The following is a 19,342-nucleotide window of genomic DNA, read 5'->3' on the forward strand; positions in this document are numbered from 1 at the left end:
TGAGAAATTAAAAAATTGAAAAATCAAAAAAGTAAGTCGAAAAATCGAACCCTTAAAAAATAGAAAAATTATGATGGGAACCGATTAGGAGGTGTATCAGATGACTGAATATGACTTATAGTTCAAATCGTTTCTGAACGCTTAGAGTCGTCACTAGCCTGAGTGCACTCTGGTCTGTAGATCAAACAAGTTCTCAGCCGGCGGTTTCTGTAAATAAGTATATAAAAACTACAAAGTACAGTCTTGAAACAATTGTATTTTGCGAAATAAAAATTAATAATAATTTCGTTTTTTATCTATCTATAAGCGATTTTGCAAAAACGGTAGGAATTTCCGAAGAAACAAAGTCGTAAATGACTTCTGGATATCGAAATCTACAAGACAGTGTCTTCAATTAATTTTCGAAAATAGTTGAAAAATGGTCGAAAATGTCAAAGTGCCAAACTCAGTCTTATTTTATCAGTCCTATCTTAGCAAGTACTAATTTAGTAAATTAGTACTAATTTTAGGAACTTTGGTCACCAATTAGCACGTCACATTGTAATCACGTTATTATTAGGCGCGCAAATTTAAAAACTAACAAGGTAACAATAACAATTGTAGAATTGCTCACAGGCTATATATTAAAATAAGAAACAAACTAGATTAATATAAACAAATTACTTATAATAATACATTCCAATTTATTCGTCTAGAACACAAACATTCTTTATTTTCTGTTTCTTGGAATTTTCTTTGGTTTTGGTTTATCATTTTTACCACAGTTCTTAATAAAAACTCTGTTCTTTACAGACTTATGGTTTGTTCCTCTACTGCTGGTTTCAACCAAGTACCCCATTAGAACTAGTTCAAGCGGCCAAGGTGTTTCAGATTATTTTCTTTAATACATTTGAATTTTTAATGGACACTTTGAGTATTTTTTACATTACTAATGAGGTCGTTTGCTTCAGGAAACTGATTTTAATCTCTTCTATTACTCAACTAAATTTGTGTTAAACAAGTTATATTAACTAAATTAGGACAAAAAAGTCTGAACTGTAGCTCAGATTTAGCCATGTACTAGATCGATAGCATCGCTATTTTTTTTCTGTTTAAACTACCAACGTTAGGTAGAAAAAAGTTGTGTTGATTTTCATATAAATATAACATTAAGAAATACACAACATAACGTCCACAAGATTTCATCTACAACGAAATAGGGTATTTTTGTGTAAGTCATAAAAATAATTGTTTCCTAAAATGTAGGAGTATTTTTTTTTATTTGAAATTTATATGTGAAATGCTGTCTTTAGAGAGAAGATTTATTATAGGAAAAAGTGAGGTTAAGTCAGGTGTCATCGATTAAATTTTAGGTTTATTGTAGACATACGTCACAATGTTTACAAAAAAAATCAAGGCTCGACAGTCGATATATGAGGAAGAAGTAGGTTTTCAGTTAATACAATTTTTAGTACAAAAAAATCATCACTTAAATTTTAGAAAACTAAACCGTTGTGCATGATGTTATTTCGCATAAATTTAATACCGCCCAACTACACTGTCTTGAACCGGAATTTTATTAATTTCCTTAAACGAACAAATAGAAAACTATTCAAGGAATTTACCTTCGGTGTTCAAGAATTTCAAGGTGGTTTTAACATGTGAAATTTTTAATGTGTGCTGCAGAGAAAAATATTAATAAAACATTAAAAGAAAGCATTGTTTTGTCGATCGCTGCATTTTCCACTTTTTTCTTTTTCCTTTTTTAAAGCTAGAATGACAGGAATTTCATTATATTATCATAAAACCGTAGTTATGAAGTCTGAAACCAGTCAAACCGTACGATCCGATTTCTACAACTGCACTTCCTATTTTTTATTCACTTGTTTACGCAAAGGTCCTGCTTTTGTTTTTTGCAATTCTATTATTAAATGAGATAATTTGAAAAACAAATATGTCAATGATATTCAAAAGACGATAATTATGCAAGGTTATCACGTAAAATTGATTTCTAGAGCTCATTAAGCTAGTGACAGTGAAAGGAATCAGAACATACCATGTGGAAATACTTGGCCATTAGTCTTGTAATCACCCTACTTGGGCTAACCGCTGTAAGTTTTTTTTAATTTAAAAAAAAAAATCCATCTTTAGCCTGTATTTTTTTTTTTTTAGAGCGAAGGGCGTGTAACCGAAGAAGTGAAACAACAGTGCCGTGAAGAAACAGACTTAACAGAGGAAGATTCGCGGTCGCTGAAAGCGAACGAAGCGCTGTCCCAAACGAAGAAGTGTTACATAAAGTGTCTGTTCGAAAAAGGGGGCTACATTGGAGCCGATGGGAAAATTCTTGTCGAAGCTATGAAAAAGGATATAATTGTTGACGGAAATAACGTGAGATTAGAAAAGGTTTATGGGTGTGTTGGTAATATCGAGAGTGTCAAAGACTGCGATAAAGTCACGGAATTAATTGATTGCTTTACTCTAAAGTCCTGATTTGTTAAGACAAAATTTGTGATTATGCGTATGGATGGATAAATCTAGTTAAAGTGATACCAAATCCGTTTTGTATAGAGGATTGTATATTGTATACTATGTAAAACTCTGTTCTTACCTATATAAATATATTTTTTTACAAACAGTCTTGACTATTATTAATGAAAATAATATGGTGATCCGCCGCATAATATATGCAGTGTGTCTCCATCTTGTCGAAACCAAATTTATTGTAACCTCTTCACTAATTTTGTGTATTTATAAATCATTCGTCGCTAATTCCCACAACACATTTTTCCAAATCCCAGGCATCCTCGCACGTCTCCACCCCGGCTACTCCCTCTAAACACTCATAAATCGTCTCTTTGTCGTCATCCGGGGCCTCAATAAAACCATCCTCTTTCATAGACTCCACACACACCGTCCCATTGTCCATAACATATCCCATTTTTTCAAAATTGCATTTAATAAAACACAAAAGTTCTTTCTCGGGTTCTTTCTTGCTTGGTTTGTAATTTCTAACCATTTCCATTGTGGCACCAGATTCGTTTAAACAGGCCTGGGTTATTTGGACCATTTCAGTCGGGTCGTTTGTGGCCTATATTTTTGTGTTTTTGTTATTTTGATTTTATATTAACTATGACTTACCAGGGTGATAAAAAATGAAGCACATGAAGTCAGTAAAAGAAGAAGTGTTGTTGACGCGAACATTTTGAGCTTGGTGTGTTTGTCAGTGATGATCACATGTGTTTCTTTTATAGCAATTGCAATAGGAATTTATTTTTGTATAATGAAGATAAGTACTTCCGTGTGCAAATTATTGGAAAAAAATTGTCGATGAGGTAATAATTTCCGGCAATAAAATATGTATCACAAAACACTAGGTGAGAAGAGGTTATTACAACAATATATTTTTTCAGAGTGGAGTAAAAAAAAATGTTATAATATCGTTTAATAAATTCTATTTTAACAGCAACAAGGCATATTTTTATTTTTAATATTATTGAGAATAAAATCACAACAAATTTGTACTTTAGTGTAATAATTCACTTAATTCTAGCACAAATTTCGGTTAAACATCTTATAATCGAGCCCGGGAAACAATGAACGTTGACCTTCTGCTTTGAAAACATGCTTTTTAGGAATGAAATTCTTCATTAAGACTGCTTGACCTGACTAGATAGGTAAGTAAAGTAAAATACCCGAAGGTGATAATAATAATAATTCTAATTGTTGCTAGATTTAGCTGTATAATTATACAGTGTAATGTATTTTCACAATAAATCGTTTGATGATGCAATACACTAAAATATGTCAGTCTAGCAGCATCTGAATCGACATGAAAAATTTCTCCTAATAACAAAAACTTGAGTAGCTACTTTGCGGCGAAATAACGATTTTCTAGTTAAGCTCCGCCCCCTAGGCTCACGACAAATAAAAAAAATCATCGCAATTGAGATAGGGTGGGTGGGCGGAGCTTATATTTTGCTTTTTTTCATAATATTCGTAGTCATCTTTTCACAGCAAGAACTTAAAACATGTTCAAAATGGTAAATTCTTGTAAGGAAATATTGACTTTGCAATTATGCTCCGCCCCTCGGTCTGGCAACGAATGAAAACTTCGTTACTATTTAGATCGGGGCTGGTATAGATGGGACTTTATGTTTGGCTTTAATTTTTACTTAATATACATAGTATTCCTTGAACAACAAGATTTTCAAAACATGTTTTACATGGTAATTTCTTGTAGGCAAATAGTAAGGATTTTGCAATTAAGCTCCGCCCCCTTGCCCCACGACGAATAAAAAAAAATCATGACAATTGAGATAGGGCGGGCGGGTGGGGCTCTATATTTTGCCATTTTTTTAAATATACGTAGTCATCTTTTAAAAACAAGAAACTTACAACCTCTTTAAAATGGTAAATTTTTGTAAACAAAAATGGGCTTTGCAATTAAGCTCTGACCCTCGATGTGATAACGAATGAAACATTCATCACAAAACATGATTAGAAAGAAGAAAAGAATCTACTAGTAGAAAAACGCGTTATTTAGCATACTTTGAATTACTTCAAATTTACTTAACAAAATTGTAGATCAAATTTTGGCAGAGAAAAAAGAAAACAAAATTATTAATATTTTACTGTTCACACCATAATTATTGTAAACCGAGTTTCACAGTACACATTTCTCAAATCTGTTTTCGCAGGAATAATAGGTCTATCAAGCGACGTATGTAATCTCAAGTTGATATGGATTTCAAAATCAAAATTTTCAAATTTCTTAAAAATTACCATATTTAATTTCAACTATTTAAAAAAAAAGTAGCAATTTTCGGTGACAAAAAAGAGTTAGAAATTAGAAAGATAATCCCTTTAGGTAACTTTCAAATATAGAATGTCAAAATATTCTAAGGAGTATCAAAAATTTAAGGTTTTGAAAAAGTTTTCTCCACAAAAAAATCACATTTCTCCAAAAATTATAGCTTGTTAATGCCCTCGGAGAAAGATTTTAGAGATGTTCGGTTTGAAATTCATTTTTTTCCTTCCCAAGCGTAAGCTAAGTACAGTAACGGAATCCATTCGTCAACTGATTACTTTCAAATTTTCCGGACATGTCATGACCCCTAAATTATGAAAAAATCAGTCTTCCGTCTGTGTCGGTTTATATTAGACGGATAATCTCCGAAACTACTGGACCGATTGTTATCAACGTATATTGGGAATATGACGTAGTTGGTAAAACGCTAACCAAAAGTTGCTTAAAATCGTCGCCACCACCAATGGGTTGACGTCATCTCCAAAATTTACAACAGTATTTTTTAATTTTATAAAATAAGATACTCCTGCACTTGTTGCATATGAATACGTGTTGATTTTTCACCCTAGACGTCCAAATTTTTGGAAAAAAGTCAAAAAATATCTAACAACGATTTGCAATTTAACGTTTTAAGCTTATCATAATCATGGTGAATCATTAATCAAAATTTATTCGTTTATCCCCTCCTAAAAAGTGATGACGTCTCTCAAAATTTTGCCGAATAGATCTTCTCTGAAATGTGCAAAACATTATGAGTCTAGACTTGTGGTGTTTCAATGCAATCATAGTTTTTGGGATCACTTATACAGGATGATAATTCATTAAATCAACAACGGCACATTCCAGTTTTCCGAAAATTTGGGAATACAGAATTGTTATTGTTAGCATTTTGTAATTTTGTAATTGAAAAACTTTACTTTTACTTTACATGCATACATACTTTTATTTTAACAAGGTTTTTTTGCTTGAAGTTGTTTTTACTTCCCGGGCGAAGTATAGTAATCGATTCCATCGGCCGAATTGCCACTTTCATATTTTTGTATCGTAAATTAGGGCCGAGGGAAGTTCTATCGAAATAACCTCCGATCATTTTTTTAAATTCTGACCTGTCTTGACCTGACGTAACTAAACCTCACCTGGCTTATAAAAATTGTCGTATTTCGTTGGACGATTCTGGGAAACATGTTTTCGGTGAAATGTGGCCGAAGGTAACATCTAGAGGTCGAAATTCATTAAAAAATGTTAGATTTTACACAGAATTAACTGTACTGCTTGTCTTTTTTTTTTAATAAATTTCACCGTATTTTCCGAAATTTGTAACAATTTTGCCGTTCTGAGGATCGGTCATACATTAGTTTCTGACACCAGTGTGAAATAACAACAAAGAATTAAGTAGTTGTTTTGCATCTGACGATAAAGTTTTTCCTCTCTTTTTCCTAGCATATTATTAAATTTAAAAGAAAAAACTTACCAATATAAATAGTTATTGTTAAATTCTACTAATTTTTTAAACAAACACAGAGAGTTATAGAAGAAAGAAGCGCAATGTGACAGGTCGTAAGAATGAATGAAGTAGCTAAAATTAAGGAAAACGGGTGACACGGTATTTTACTTACTCTTCTAAAACAGCGGAAGTCCGACCCTGTGCGTACAATTCCCAAGTTCTCGGACAAATTCGGGTGGACTGGTGTGAGCCACAAATATTTCTTACCATTGTACTACTGTCCGCCTCGTTCTTGTCAATAAAATTTTATAGAGTACAACGATATTTCCTAAACATACATTTTAACTATACTGGGCGGCCAATCATTTATTAGTGCGATAATAAATAACTATATTGGACGTTACGATTTGAAATTTTAAGCGAATGGATAATCGTGTTTCGTAGATCTGAAAAATATCTGTCACACTGTCACGGGTCATTTAAAGAAATTTTGTATGCATGTTAGGCTAGGAAAAAATTAATTCTTTCTCAGAGATTTCGGTTGCACATGGGCCCACAAAAAATTTCAAGGATGTCTAGAAATCGTAAAAGCTACTTAAAGAGCACAGCCCCTCTTAAAGAGCATCCCTTCGTGTTAAAAATTAGGGGTGTTTCCAATCGCCCAAGTGCATACTGTTTCTAGCACAGTGTTCAATTTTAAATTTCAGAGTTTCAGTATACTGAACATTCGTAATAAGCAAGCATATCCAATTCGGACTAAATACATTTTCTTAACTTGAAATCATCCGTAACATTTTTCTAGCCATTTTATTAGTATTAGGGAGTTCGCAACAACTGGCGACGTTTGGTATGGTCCACTGTAATGCACATATGGGCGACAATAAAGCGTAGCCAACGTCCCAAGGTTCCCAGCGCCCGCATCCACTTGATCTCGATAAGGGCGCAGATGGCCCTGCATTCTTGTGAAAAGTAAAAAAGCATCAAATTACAGTGCAGGTTCAGGCATTTAACTTAAACATGAAATAATTAAAAAATTAGATAAATTCAATAGACACCAAAAAATAAAAACCTGGTGGAAGGAATAAGAGAATAAAAATGTAGCTTAAGGTTACTTACATACAACTTTCCTCCCCCTTGAAATATAAACGTATGAGCGCAAGCAAAGAAAGTATTGTAATCGAGTCTGTCGGGGGGTGACTGGCTACTTTTATGTTTTCTTGACATTGCATGAATATTATTTCAATTTTATAAAATAAGATACTCTTGCATTTGTGGTGTATGAACCCGTGTTGAATTTTCACGCTAAACATCCAGATTTTTGGGAAAAATGCAAAATTGTATAACACTTTGCAATTTAACTTTGAAACTGCAAAACCGAATGCTCTGAAATCTTGCAAACGTTCTAAGCTTATCGCAACGATGGTAAATTTTTAATCAAAATATATATATATATATGTATATCCCCGTCATCTCGAAATTTTGCCAATGTTCTTATAAAAAAATTAAATTTGCAAAATCAAATTTTATCATTTTTCTCAGAAGTTGGATATGTTTTATTGTACTCCAGGTACAATTGTCGAAATAACTTTCGACAATTTTTTTTTGATTGGAGGTTTTTCAATTTTTCAAATTTTAATTTTCGTTTTTGGGCTATTTCGTTTTCTTTATTTTTCGACTTTTCCACTACTCAACTTTTCGATTTTTCGACATTTCTACTAGTCGAGTTTCAATTTTTCGATCGTCTCATGTTTCGATTTCTCGATCGTTTTATGTTTGGATTTCTCGATGTTTTCATTTTTCAATGTTTCGATATTTCGATGTTTCGGTGTTTTTGATTTTTGGTTCTTTCGATTTTTCAACTTTTCGATTTTCCAATTTTTTGATGTTTCGATTTCCTAATTTTTTGTTATGTCAGTTTTGGAATGTTTCGATTTCTCGATTTTCCAGTTTTTCGATATTTTAAATTCTAGATTTTTCGATTTATCGATCTCTCGTTTTTTTTTGATTCTCTGTTTCCCGATTTTTCAATTTTTCGATCGTTTTCTGATTTCATTTTTTAATTTAATCTTTTGGATTTTTCGATTTCTCGGCATCTCGATGTTTCCGTTTTTAAAATTTTTAGAGTTTTAGATTTTTCGAAAAAGTAAAAAATTGAGAGATCGAAAAGTTGAAGAATCGAAATATTGAACAATCGAAGGAAAATTGAAGAATCGAAAAATGAAAATTCCCAAAAATATTGGAAATTGAATTACTGAAAAATCGAGAAATCGAGAAGTTGATAAATCGAAAATTTAGAAACGTCAAGAATTTAAAAATTTAAAAATCCAAATCGATAAATTGAAACATTGAAATATGGTAAAACTGAAAAATCGGGAAATGAAAAATTTGAAGAATCGAAAAATCTAGTTTTTTTTGTTATTCCAGTTTTTTGATATTGAGTTTTTCGATCTTTTAAATTTTACATTTTTCGATTTTTCAGTTTTTCGGGTTTAGGTTTTTCTCTATTTCCATTTCCCTATTTCCCATTTCAGTTTTTAAATTTTTCCAATTTTCGATTTCTCGTGTTGCGGTTTTTAAAATTTTTAAATTTTTAGCTTTTTCGGTATTACAAGTTTTTCAATTTGTCAATTTTGCCACATTTCAAGTTTTAGGAGCTTTTCAATTTCTAGGTTTTTCAACTTTTCGATTTTGTAAATTTTCGGTATTTCGATATTCGATTTTGCGACTTTTAGGGTTTTTAATTCTTCGGTTTTTAAAATGTTTGATTTTTTTTCCGGTTTTTTGATTTTCCGATTTTTTAATTTTTCAATTTTTAAATATTTTTATTTTCTTGATGTCTAGATTTACTGACATTCGGGTGCTTGAATTCTTTAATTGTTCGATTTCTCAATATCCGAAAAGCATTTTTTTCCCTTAGTTATCTGCTTTAATTCATTTCAGTTCACATCAAAGTCGAAAAATCGAAAAATTGAAGAATCGGAAAATAGAAAAATCGAAACATCAAAAAACTGAAAAATCGAAAAGTAAAAAATTGAGAAATCGAAAAGTTCAAGCATCCGAATATTGAAACATGGAAGAAAAATTGAAGAATCGAAAAATGAAAAACCCCAAAACTGAAACATTGTTAAACTGAGAAATTGAAATACATACTGAAAAATAGAAGGAAGTCAAAATTGAAATTTAAAAATTCCAAATGTTAATAATTTTAAAAACTTGAAAAATAAAAAAAAAATTAAGAATTGAGTGAAAATCGAAAAATTGAAAAATCGGGAAATCCAACATTTCAAGAATCGAAAAATCTAGTGTTTTTGTTTTTCCAATTTTTTGATGTTTCAAATTCCAATTTTTCGATTTCCCAACTTTTCGTCATGTTAGTTTTGGAATGTTTCGATTTCTCGACTTTTTAATTTTCTGATTTTTTAAATTTTAGATTTTTCGATTTATCGATTTCTCGTTTTTTCAATTTTTTGTTTCCCGATTTTTTATTTTTTCAATCTCTTTAATTTTACATTTTTCGATTTTTCCGTTTCCCTATTTTTCGATTTTTTAATTAAATTTTTCGGATTTTTCGAATTTTCGACTTCTCGAGATCTCGGTCTTTGGGCTTTTAAAATTTTTCGACTTTAGATTTTTCATTTTTCCAAGTTTTCAATTTGTCAATTTTTCCACGTTTCAAATTTTGGGAGCTTTCCAATTTCTAGGTTTTTCAGCTTTTCATTTTTGTAAAAATGTTTTTATATTCGATTTTTCGACTTTTAGGGTTTTCAATTTATGGGTTTGAAAAATGTTTGATTTTTGGATTTTTCGATTGTTCAATTTCTAAGTTTTTTAACTTTTCGATGTTTTAAACCTTAAATTTTTTCATTTTTTGATATTTCGATGCTCGATCTTTCGATTTTTCGACTTTTAGGTGTTTCAGTTTATCGATTTTCAAAATTTTTGATTTTTCAGTTTTTCTGCTTTCCAATTTTTTAATTTTTCGACTTTTAAATTGAATTAAAAAACGCAAACTCAAGTTTTATAATTTTTTAAAGAAGCGGAATTTGTTGGGCAGCACTTCAGGCGCGAGGAAAGTTCTGTCGAAACAACCTCCGACCGATTTTTTAAATGGGAAACTCCTTTTTCCTTCATTTTGAAGAATAATTTGTTACCTGTGTCACCAGAGTATGTACAGCTGAAATATTCATGATAAAGAGTGAATTAGTACCGGGTGACCATTAATGATGGAAGCCAATTTTTGGGTTGGCAATTCTGAATTATTGGCAGCAATGTTAGGCTGTCAGTTCACAGGTGTCAATTTTTACATGAGCGTTAAAAAATGTTGCCAACCTTACAAAAAAACCACAAACATTAATAGTCACTCGGTATTTTATATAAATAAATAATAATCCACCCAAGAAATATTGTGGACAGAATAACTCAAACTTACTTACGTATTAACATTTTGTAGGGTAATAAATTTCAAATTTTTCATAATTATGGTTTTAATTTAAATTCATAAAATCATAGGAGTAGTAAATAACACATTTATGAAGTGCTCAAAACACTCCTTCGTTAAACACTCGCTCCGCTCGTGCCTAAAGCAACTCGTGTCTAAAGAAGCGTTTATAAAATTGTTAATCAATATACTAGCAATCATCCTGTATATATTGTATCTACAAAATTTTCATTTTTCTATGTTAGTTCTGAATTTGGAAGCATTCTATCATTTCGGTGATATCGCATCCTTCGATACGTTCCACGTCACCTAAACAACCATAAAATTTCTCAAGAATGTCTTCTTCTTCTTCAATTATGCGATCACTTTTCATTTTTTCTACCGAAATTTGTCCATCGTCTGTGATGTAACCGTTCTTTAGGGACGTGCACTTCAGGTAACATTGTTGGACATCAGTTAAATTACTAAAAGATTTAATCACCACGTCTTCTTCACTCACTCCAAGCTCGATTCTACATTCTTCAAAGATGTTTTCATTAACTGTAGTCTAAAATCAAATTTTACTTCTTGGTTGTAAAAATTGAACTACGAGCAACAATAATGATAAAATGTTTACCTGCATTAGGTGTTCCACTAGAATGAAACTGCAGTATATTATCGCGTATTTCAACATATTCACAGAGCAGTTGGTTCAACTGAATTATTATTACTAAAGTGCTACATATGTAATTATATAGGTATATCGTGCTGACGTCTGACTTACGCATTTAATTAAATTTAAGTTAATAAATCCGTGAAAATAATTTAATAATTTAATAGAAGTTGTTAAATAATTTTGAAAACGGATGTAGACTTAAGAGAATCATAGCAGCGTGGTAATAATAATAACGTGATTTTTGCCAATGTATTTATAATCCAGTTGTATAATTTGAATTAACAATAATTAATATAAAAGTATATTAGAAATATCATATAATAGGTGATCAATTATGAAGTCAAAAAATATTGAGAAATATTTATTTAGTGTGACAGGTTGCATACATCATTTAACATCGACTTCACTCTTTTATACCTTCAGGCAAACACGATCGAAGTTTCTCTATGTCTGAACACTCCTTAATAGGTCCCACATTTTTGGCACATTCCTTCAGTTCATTCTGTTTTCCTTCATCCATCTTCGCAATAGTAGGAATGAGTTTTATTTTTTCAAAATCGATTTGTCCGTCTTCCCCGATGACGCCCGTTTTTGTGTTGATACATTTGACAAGACATAACAACTCTTCCGGGGCTTCAGCTATGTTTGTGTATGATTTCAAGTCTTCCATCGTCATCGAGTTCTCCTCTAAGCATTCTTTCCATGTTTTTTCATCAGCAAGCTAAAAAAAATGTTAATCAAGGGTTGTTCGTAGTTAGTTTGTAGTTGCTCACTAGACTAGAGTCTTCTGCAACAACAAAAGCGCAGATAATCACTAAACTCAACAAGAAAGTAAACATTTTGTGTGCTGGTACTTGGAAAAGGTTTTTCCATGCAACTAAATGTACAGAAGTTGCCAAATAAATTGAGCTTATATAGGCACATTTTATTGTTGTATTTCTGTACATTCAAAGCGTGAAGGCTACAAATTAAGACACGCATATGGAAAATAATTACACTTAATTAACAAATATGTACGTAAAACATATTGTTGTCCAAAATTTAGATAGGGTTATTTTACTTCTAAATTATAGCAATTTGTAATATTAGGCTAGTCCGGTCACTTTTTTGTAGTCCTAGTGAAAATTTATGGTCGATAGTGTCTGCAAATTTTACAGAAGAGAAAGAAAAAATATCTGGTTTGATACGAGAAAAGTATTAAGGGTGTGGTGTCCCGTTTTGAATTAAATTTAACGCAAAAAACCCCTTTTCAAGACGATTTGCATTTTATGGGGTAATGAAGATTCTCCACTCGACAGGAAGATTTATTCAGTCAGTGGTAGTAAAAGGATGCAAGTCTCCAGTAGCAAGGTCACAAGTCTTTGAAACTTGTATGTTTCATTTTATTTGTAAAGTTCGCCCATCTATCTCATTTATTCTTTAGACTAGATTGACCACTGGAAGATTTTTTAGGACGCGTTCAGACTTTCAATCAGGTAAAACTGTTATTTTATTTCTCGAAATCTCTAAAAATTACACATTTTTATTTCCTTGCGTGACAACGAAGAAATTATCAATATTATACAAGCAAGATATGCAATATTTTATAATATTTAAATTGCGATATGTCTAAAGAAATGGGTGGTTTTTCCTACGTCATTATTTAAATGTAATGGATTCTCATTTGAGAATTTTAAAACAGTAATTTGCAGTGTTCAAGATTTTATTTTGAACATTGGTACGCTTTGAAAATTATTAGTGAAAAAATGTCATCGTAAATTCAAAGAGGGACATCGATTTCATGCTGATTTTGTCTTATCATTTATGTGTTCGACCTGAATTTTGAATATTTATTCTTGGCACTCCTCTCACAGCGAAGTGTGAACCAAGCGATGTAATTTTTCATCAATTTGAACTCCTAATAAGTTTTCATAAAGCCCTTTGATAAAGAAAGTTAATAAAATTCTTCCCTTCATATTTTTGTGTCGTAAATAAAGGTCACACATTAACCGGAACGCAAGTGCAGGACGATTTTTTGAGAATCATGTTTATACGACGATTACCCAGTGTCGGATCCAATTTGGGTTCTAGTAACGACAGTTTGGATAATTTGACTTTGATGGCAGATAAAATTAGCGAATTCAGTTCACCGAATTCACGCACTTTTGAAAATTCTGAGGTGAACAGATTGGTGGACCAAATTTCTTAGCTTGTAGACCAGGTTGCTCAACTTACATTCATTATTTCTTCACCCGTCAGGAAAAACTTGTGTTGGTACCATTTAAAATTTGCTGCAAAAACCAAGAAATGTATCCAACCTTGCGCTTTCAAAAAACAACAGTCGATGCCGGAAAACAACTAAGCCCATTGGTTGAAACGACACAACATAATCTGGGCGAACGGTTTACTAATTGAAACTTTTGGAGAACGTTTCTTCGCTTTGGACCTGGTGTTGCATCGGCAGTTCTGCTGGCCCTTTATTATCGCAGAAGTCAAAAACCCAATTATCGGAGTAGATTTTTTGACCAAATTTGGTCTTCTGGTTGATGTAAAAAGAAAACGGTTGCTCGATGCCACTACACATCTGTCCTCCCTTGGAAGTAAGTATATGTAGTAAGAGTGATCCAACACTGAACCACGAATACCTTCTTGCACTTACTAAGAGAGCATATGAGGAATTGGAGAAAAAACAAAGCAACTAAAGCCGAATATCTTAAAATAAGAAATAAGTACACACCAAAATGCGAATAATAGAAAAGGCAGAAGGAAAAAGAGGAAGAAGACAGAAGCAGAACGATTAGAATAGAGCAAGAAGCGAAACTACATTAATAAAGAAAGAAAGACAACAGATACAGAATAAATTAAGATTAAGCAATGGTGGAAACATTCTATGGAATTGTTAGAAGCGAATGAGAAAAGGGTCAAAGGTAAAAACTCGATGTACCCTACCCAGGGGAAAGAAGAAATCAGTAGAGAAGAAGTAACAAGGCAAATAGAGCGTCTGAAAAGAGGAAAATCACTAGGAGGAGACTGAAATAATGAACGATACGTGGAAGGACTAAGGATTATTACAATTAATTAATTATTTGCCTATAAAGTAAATATTCGAGTTTTACATAGTAATAATAATTGTTCTATTCTTTCTGCTTGCCCACTCCTTGCCTTAGTTCCCTTGTCTTCCATACTTCTTTCATCCAGTCCTTTTCCATTCTCGTTTAGCACTTCTTCCCTACTTTCCTCCGATTCTCTCAATCCTTCACATCCTATCAGCATATGCTCTATTGTTTCTCCCTCTCTCCAACATATCCTACACCTTCTGTCAGTTTCATCCATCCAAAAATTATTCTCTTTCTCTCCATTTCCACACCTAAATCTCGCCATCATTCTTTTCTCCTTTATACTCTCTCTCTATGTGTGTACTTTAGTACTTCATCCTTTACTATTTTTCTATACTCTACATTATATCTAGGCAGTTCTTTTTTCATACTCCTTCCCATTTCTCTCATTCTCTCTATTTTTTCACATGCATATCCCTTTCCTTTATAATACTTGTCTCTTTCGTTCCATACATGTTTTCCCCCTTCCTTTCTTATTTCTTTTCAACATTCATGCAATATTTTACAATCACCTCTCTCACTAAACTTCTTTTCAAATCCAACCGCCCTTTTACCCACTTCCACTCTCATTTTCTCCGTTTTTGTTTCTTCTCTCACTATATACCCCGGTGTATACTTTTCCAATCCCAATATTCATTTTAAGTATTTTTATTGCACTCTCTATATTTCTTCGTATTCCTTCCATCCCCAAATTTCAGCTTCGTACATAAATACACCTTTGATCAAACTATCAAACATCATCATTCTTCACTTACAATCATGTCCAAAATTTCTCTATCCTATTCCCCATACTAATCCTATCACTTCGTTCACTTTTCGGACCATTTCTTAAATGTGCCCTCTTTCTGAGTTATTGCTCTTTAATGTATACCCTAAGTACTGGAATTCTTTCACCTCTGTTCATCCTTCTTCCCTCTCCATGCCCACTCTTCCTTCTCCTTTCTTACTTTCTTCCCAAACACCACCATTTTTGTTTTTTTCACATTCACTTCCAATTCCTTTTTTTCCATACTTCTCGAAACTTTTAATCATTGTTTTCATTTCTTCTCTTTTCTTTGCTACAATCACCAAATCATCTGCGTACGCCAACGACCACACTTTCTCTTTGTCCACTACCACCCCTCCTGTCTGTGCTTTTCTGAACATTTCATCTATATCTCCTAGATAAGCTGCAAGCAATCCTAGGCTGAGTGGGCATGCCTGTCTCACTCCTCTATTTGTATAAAAACTATCGCTCTTTATTCCATTCATTCTCACCTTACTTACTGTTTCTTCATATATTTCTTCCATTTTCGTTACCAGGTACGCATTTACTCCCTTTTTCCTCAAATGCTGCCACATTTCCTCTCTATTCAAGCTATCAAACGCTGCTTTGAAATCTATGAACAATGTGTACATTCGTTCACCCCCTTTCCTTATTTCTTTTCCCACTAAATGCCGCCGGATATACACATTGTCCATTGTACCTCTTCCGTTCCTAAACCCTGCCTGACACTCTGGTAACATACCCCTTGCTTCAATCTCCTTTCGTAACCTCTCATCTAGTATCATTGCGTATATCTTGTACGCCGTATTGAGCAAGGTGATCTCTCGGTAGTTCTTCACATCACTTTTTTGCCCCTTTTTAAATAATTGGATTATTATACCTTCTCCTCACTGACGAAGAAAACCTTTTCCCTTCCAAACTCCATCTACCACTTCCCATATCCTTTCTTTCACTCCTTCTGTCCCAAACATCCACGTTTCGTTCTGGATTCTATCCCCTCCTGGTGCCTTTCCTCTTTTCAGTCTTTCAATCTGTCTTTTGTTATTTCCGAACCTCTCCACATTTCTTCCATCCCTTGCCATATGTATATCTTTCTTTTATCCCTAGCTCCTACAATTAGGTTGCTCAGTTTTGCTATCATAGCTTCTATATCTTCTTTTAGGTTAGTTGATAAGACGGAAAAATACGGTGCGATAAGACAACGTCTGAGCGCGGTATTGCCGGACTGTGCGGAAAAGCGGCGGCGGCACGGAGAGAAATACTAATTTCCGAGGAGTAGATCCGAATTAGTTTTCTTAGCGCTGTGCTCACAACACGCGGATTAAGAAGAAATGAATCCAACATTTAAGGACATCACCGATAGCGACGATTGCACATCTGACGACGGTAAAAGAAAAAGAGATGATAAAGAAGAAAACGTATTTATAAAAACTAAGAAAACTTATAGATCACCGGAAAAAAAAGCCATTGAAAAAAACGATCCAAATGAGGAATTACGAGAAATGTTGAGAACACTGTTGATGGACAACAAAACTAAAGCGAACGAAATGGTTGAACTAAAAGAAATGATGGGAAGTATGATAGTTGAGATGAAAGAAGTAAGAAAGGAAAACAACGAATACAAAAATCAAATGAATAGACTAGCAAAAGAAAATGAGGAACTAAAAAATTCAATAAAGGAAATGAAGCAGAGGATGGAAATTGTTGAATCGGCTCTAGAAATGTTTCAAAGGGATAAGAAGAGAAATAACCTAATTGTCAAAGGACTAAAAATTGATACAAGTGAAAATGAAATCATAAAGGAAGCCATGGAAAATTTTACGAAAAAAGAATTAGACACGGAGGTGGAGATAAACAAGGCCTATAAAATAAACGAAAAGACCTGTGTTATGGAATTGAAACATTTCCAAGACAAAGTAAAAATACTCAGAGCGAAAGGAAAATTGATTAATAGGAAAGGCGAGGCAATCTACATCGATTGTGATCTAACGAGAAAGGAACAAGAAACCCAAAAAAGACTAAGGGATAGTGCAACCGAAGAAAAAAAGAAAGGAAAAATAGTAAAGAAAGGTTATAACTTCCTAGTTATAAACAATGAGAAGTGGAAGTGGAATAGTAAAGTAAACAACATAACTCGACAAAACGAAGTTGATCCAAAAAACTAAAGACATATGCTCCAAATGATAAAAATAAAAAGACAAATGCTGTGAAAATGGATGAGAATATGGTTCTAAATAGTTTTAATAAAAATAAGGGAAAAGAACAAGGGAATAAAAGGGGTAAACAAAAAGTAAGGGATAGGAGAACGATAGGAAAATACCCTATAAAAAATACAGAACAAAAAAATAAAGCAAAAGAAATTAAAGTACGTATAGGAACATGGAATATTAGGAGTGTAGGAGTATAACAGGCAAGGAAATGGAACTAACATCAGAATTTAAAAAATCTATCTAAATTACTAGCACTAACTGAAATAAAGAAAAAAGGAACAGGAGAAATGATCGTGGAAGATTGCACAATAATGTATAGCGGTGTAGAATCATCAATATGGGCGCAAGCAGGAGTGGGATGTATTGTCAAAAACGATCTTATGAGCAGAATAAAAAGGTGGGAAGGAGTTAATGAACGAATTATGGTCGTTGAAGTAAGATTTGATGAGGACGAGTTTTGGACAGTTATAATAGTATACGGACCCAATGAAAATGACAATAAAAATAGTACAGAAAAATTTTGGGATGATATACAGGAAGTGTATGAGAAAAGTAGCAGTCCCATCTTGATAGTTGGTGATCTGAATGCTAGAGTTTGCAATGAAGCAAGAAATAGCAATGGGGTAATAGGAAGTTTTGGAGAGACAATTAAAAATAAAAATGGCGAACTATTAATTGACTTCTGTAACTCAAACGGACTAATAATTTTGAATACATGGTTTCAACACAAAGAAATACACAAATTCACCCGTGTTGCGCCAGGACGAAATGAAAAGTCAATCATCGACTATATCATAACAGAAAAAAATCTGAGAAACAAAATACACGATGTTAAAGTCAGTAGACTTCCGGAATTGGGCAGTGACCACTTCCTAGTTGTGGCAAAAATGAATCTAAAAGAAGCGAACATTTCCAAAGACACAATGAAAGCAACAAGTAAAGAGAAGAGAACTGTAAGGACACATAAGTTAGCCAATGAAGAAATAAGAAGCAATTTCACAAACCTTACAGAAGAGAAATTTAAAGGAATGGGGGTACAGCAGCAAACACTCTAACAAAGGTGGAAGTTCTTTAAAGATACAATCTATGATGCAGCTAGAAAAGTTTGTGGATTTACTAGGACAGGAGGATCTAAGAAAAGAACTAGCTGGTGGAGTGAAGAAACAAAACTCGCTATTAAAGAGAAGAAAAAATTATGGAAAGCTTATCTAGCAAATAGTACAAGACAATCATATGAAATGTATAAAGAGGGCAGAAAACTAGTCAAAGATATAGTGAAGAAAGCAAAAGTAAAGGAATGCGAACAATTTGGCGAAAAAATGGAAGAAAACAGCAAGCAAAATCAAAAATTGTTCGACGGCGTCCTGAAGAGAATGAGAGGAAAATCAGGAGGTTCCCTAGGCCAGATAATGAACAAAACCGGGGAGTTGCCTACGGAACCTGCAGATATTGCTGATAGGTGGGGAGAATACTTCTCAGAACTTTTAGAAGCATATGAATCAGAAGAAACACCAAATGATCATCGAAGCAACTACACAACAATCAGAGACGAAGACATTTCGATACAAGAAGTAACTGCAGCCATTAGAAAACTGAAAAACGGGAAAGCAGCAGGCATTGATGAGATTAAAGCGGAATGGCTGAAGTATAAGTATGGGACTATCAGCGACCAAATACTTTTCCAATATAATGAATGGGGCTTGGAAACAAAAACGAATACCTGAAGACTGGTCAACTGCAGTGATCATCCCTATGTTTAAGAAAGAAAGAGGTGTTCGAACTATAGGGGAATTTCGATACTAAGCGTACTAGGGAAAGTATATGAGATTTTACTAGAAAAGAAACTAAGAGACTCGATAGAAAATAGTCTGCATGATGCGCAGAGTAGATTCCGACCCAGACATAGTGTACAGGACCATATCTTCACCATTAAGCAATTAACCGAAAA

At 33.1% G+C, this 19,342-nt stretch overlaps 4 protein-coding genes across 4 annotated transcripts; 2 read left to right on the forward strand and 2 right to left on the reverse strand.

The window, feature by feature from the left end:
• Positions 1 to 1,979: 1,979 nt before the first annotated feature.
• LOC135138323 (uncharacterized) lies at positions 1,980 to 2,602 on the forward strand. Its single transcript, XM_064068274.1, has 2 exons — positions 1,980 to 2,090; positions 2,152 to 2,602. The coding sequence occupies exons 1-2, from the start codon at positions 2,037 to 2,039 to the stop codon at positions 2,467 to 2,469; spliced, it is 372 nt and encodes a 123-aa protein (XP_063924344.1). The 5' UTR covers positions 1,980 to 2,036; the 3' UTR covers positions 2,470 to 2,602.
• An 87-nt stretch (positions 2,603 to 2,689) lies between these two features.
• Positions 2,690 to 3,199, reverse strand: LOC135139150 (uncharacterized). Its single transcript, XM_064069272.1, has 2 exons — positions 3,118 to 3,199; positions 2,690 to 3,067 (listed from the first exon to the last, which is right to left on the reverse strand). The coding sequence occupies exons 1-2, from the start codon at positions 3,178 to 3,180 to the stop codon at positions 2,735 to 2,737; spliced, it is 396 nt and encodes a 131-aa protein (XP_063925342.1). The 5' UTR covers positions 3,181 to 3,199; the 3' UTR covers positions 2,690 to 2,734.
• Positions 3,200 to 11,705: 8,506 nt separating this feature from the next.
• On the reverse strand, positions 11,706 to 12,188 carry LOC135139055 (uncharacterized). Its single transcript, XM_064069146.1, has 2 exons — positions 12,097 to 12,188; positions 11,706 to 12,044 (listed from the first exon to the last, which is right to left on the reverse strand). Exons 1-2 carry the CDS (start codon positions 12,160 to 12,162, stop codon positions 11,727 to 11,729), a joined length of 384 nt encoding a protein of 127 aa, XP_063925216.1. The 5' UTR covers positions 12,163 to 12,188; the 3' UTR covers positions 11,706 to 11,726.
• A 5,493-nt stretch (positions 12,189 to 17,681) lies between these two features.
• LOC135138538 (craniofacial development protein 2-like) lies at positions 17,682 to 18,449 on the forward strand. The gene has a single exon (XM_064068518.1). It carries the CDS (start codon positions 17,682 to 17,684, stop codon positions 18,447 to 18,449), a length of 768 nt encoding a protein of 255 aa, XP_063924588.1.
• Positions 18,450 to 19,342: the final 893 nt, after the last annotated feature.

The sequence above is a fragment of the Zophobas morio genome, unplaced genomic scaffold (assembly GCF_036711695.1).
Source record: "Zophobas morio isolate AGI-343-1 ecotype UQ-CSIRO unplaced genomic scaffold, CSIRO_AGI_Zmor_V1 ptg000030l, whole genome shotgun sequence".
In the NCBI taxonomy this organism is placed as follows: domain Eukaryota; kingdom Metazoa; phylum Arthropoda; class Insecta; order Coleoptera; family Tenebrionidae; genus Zophobas; species Zophobas morio.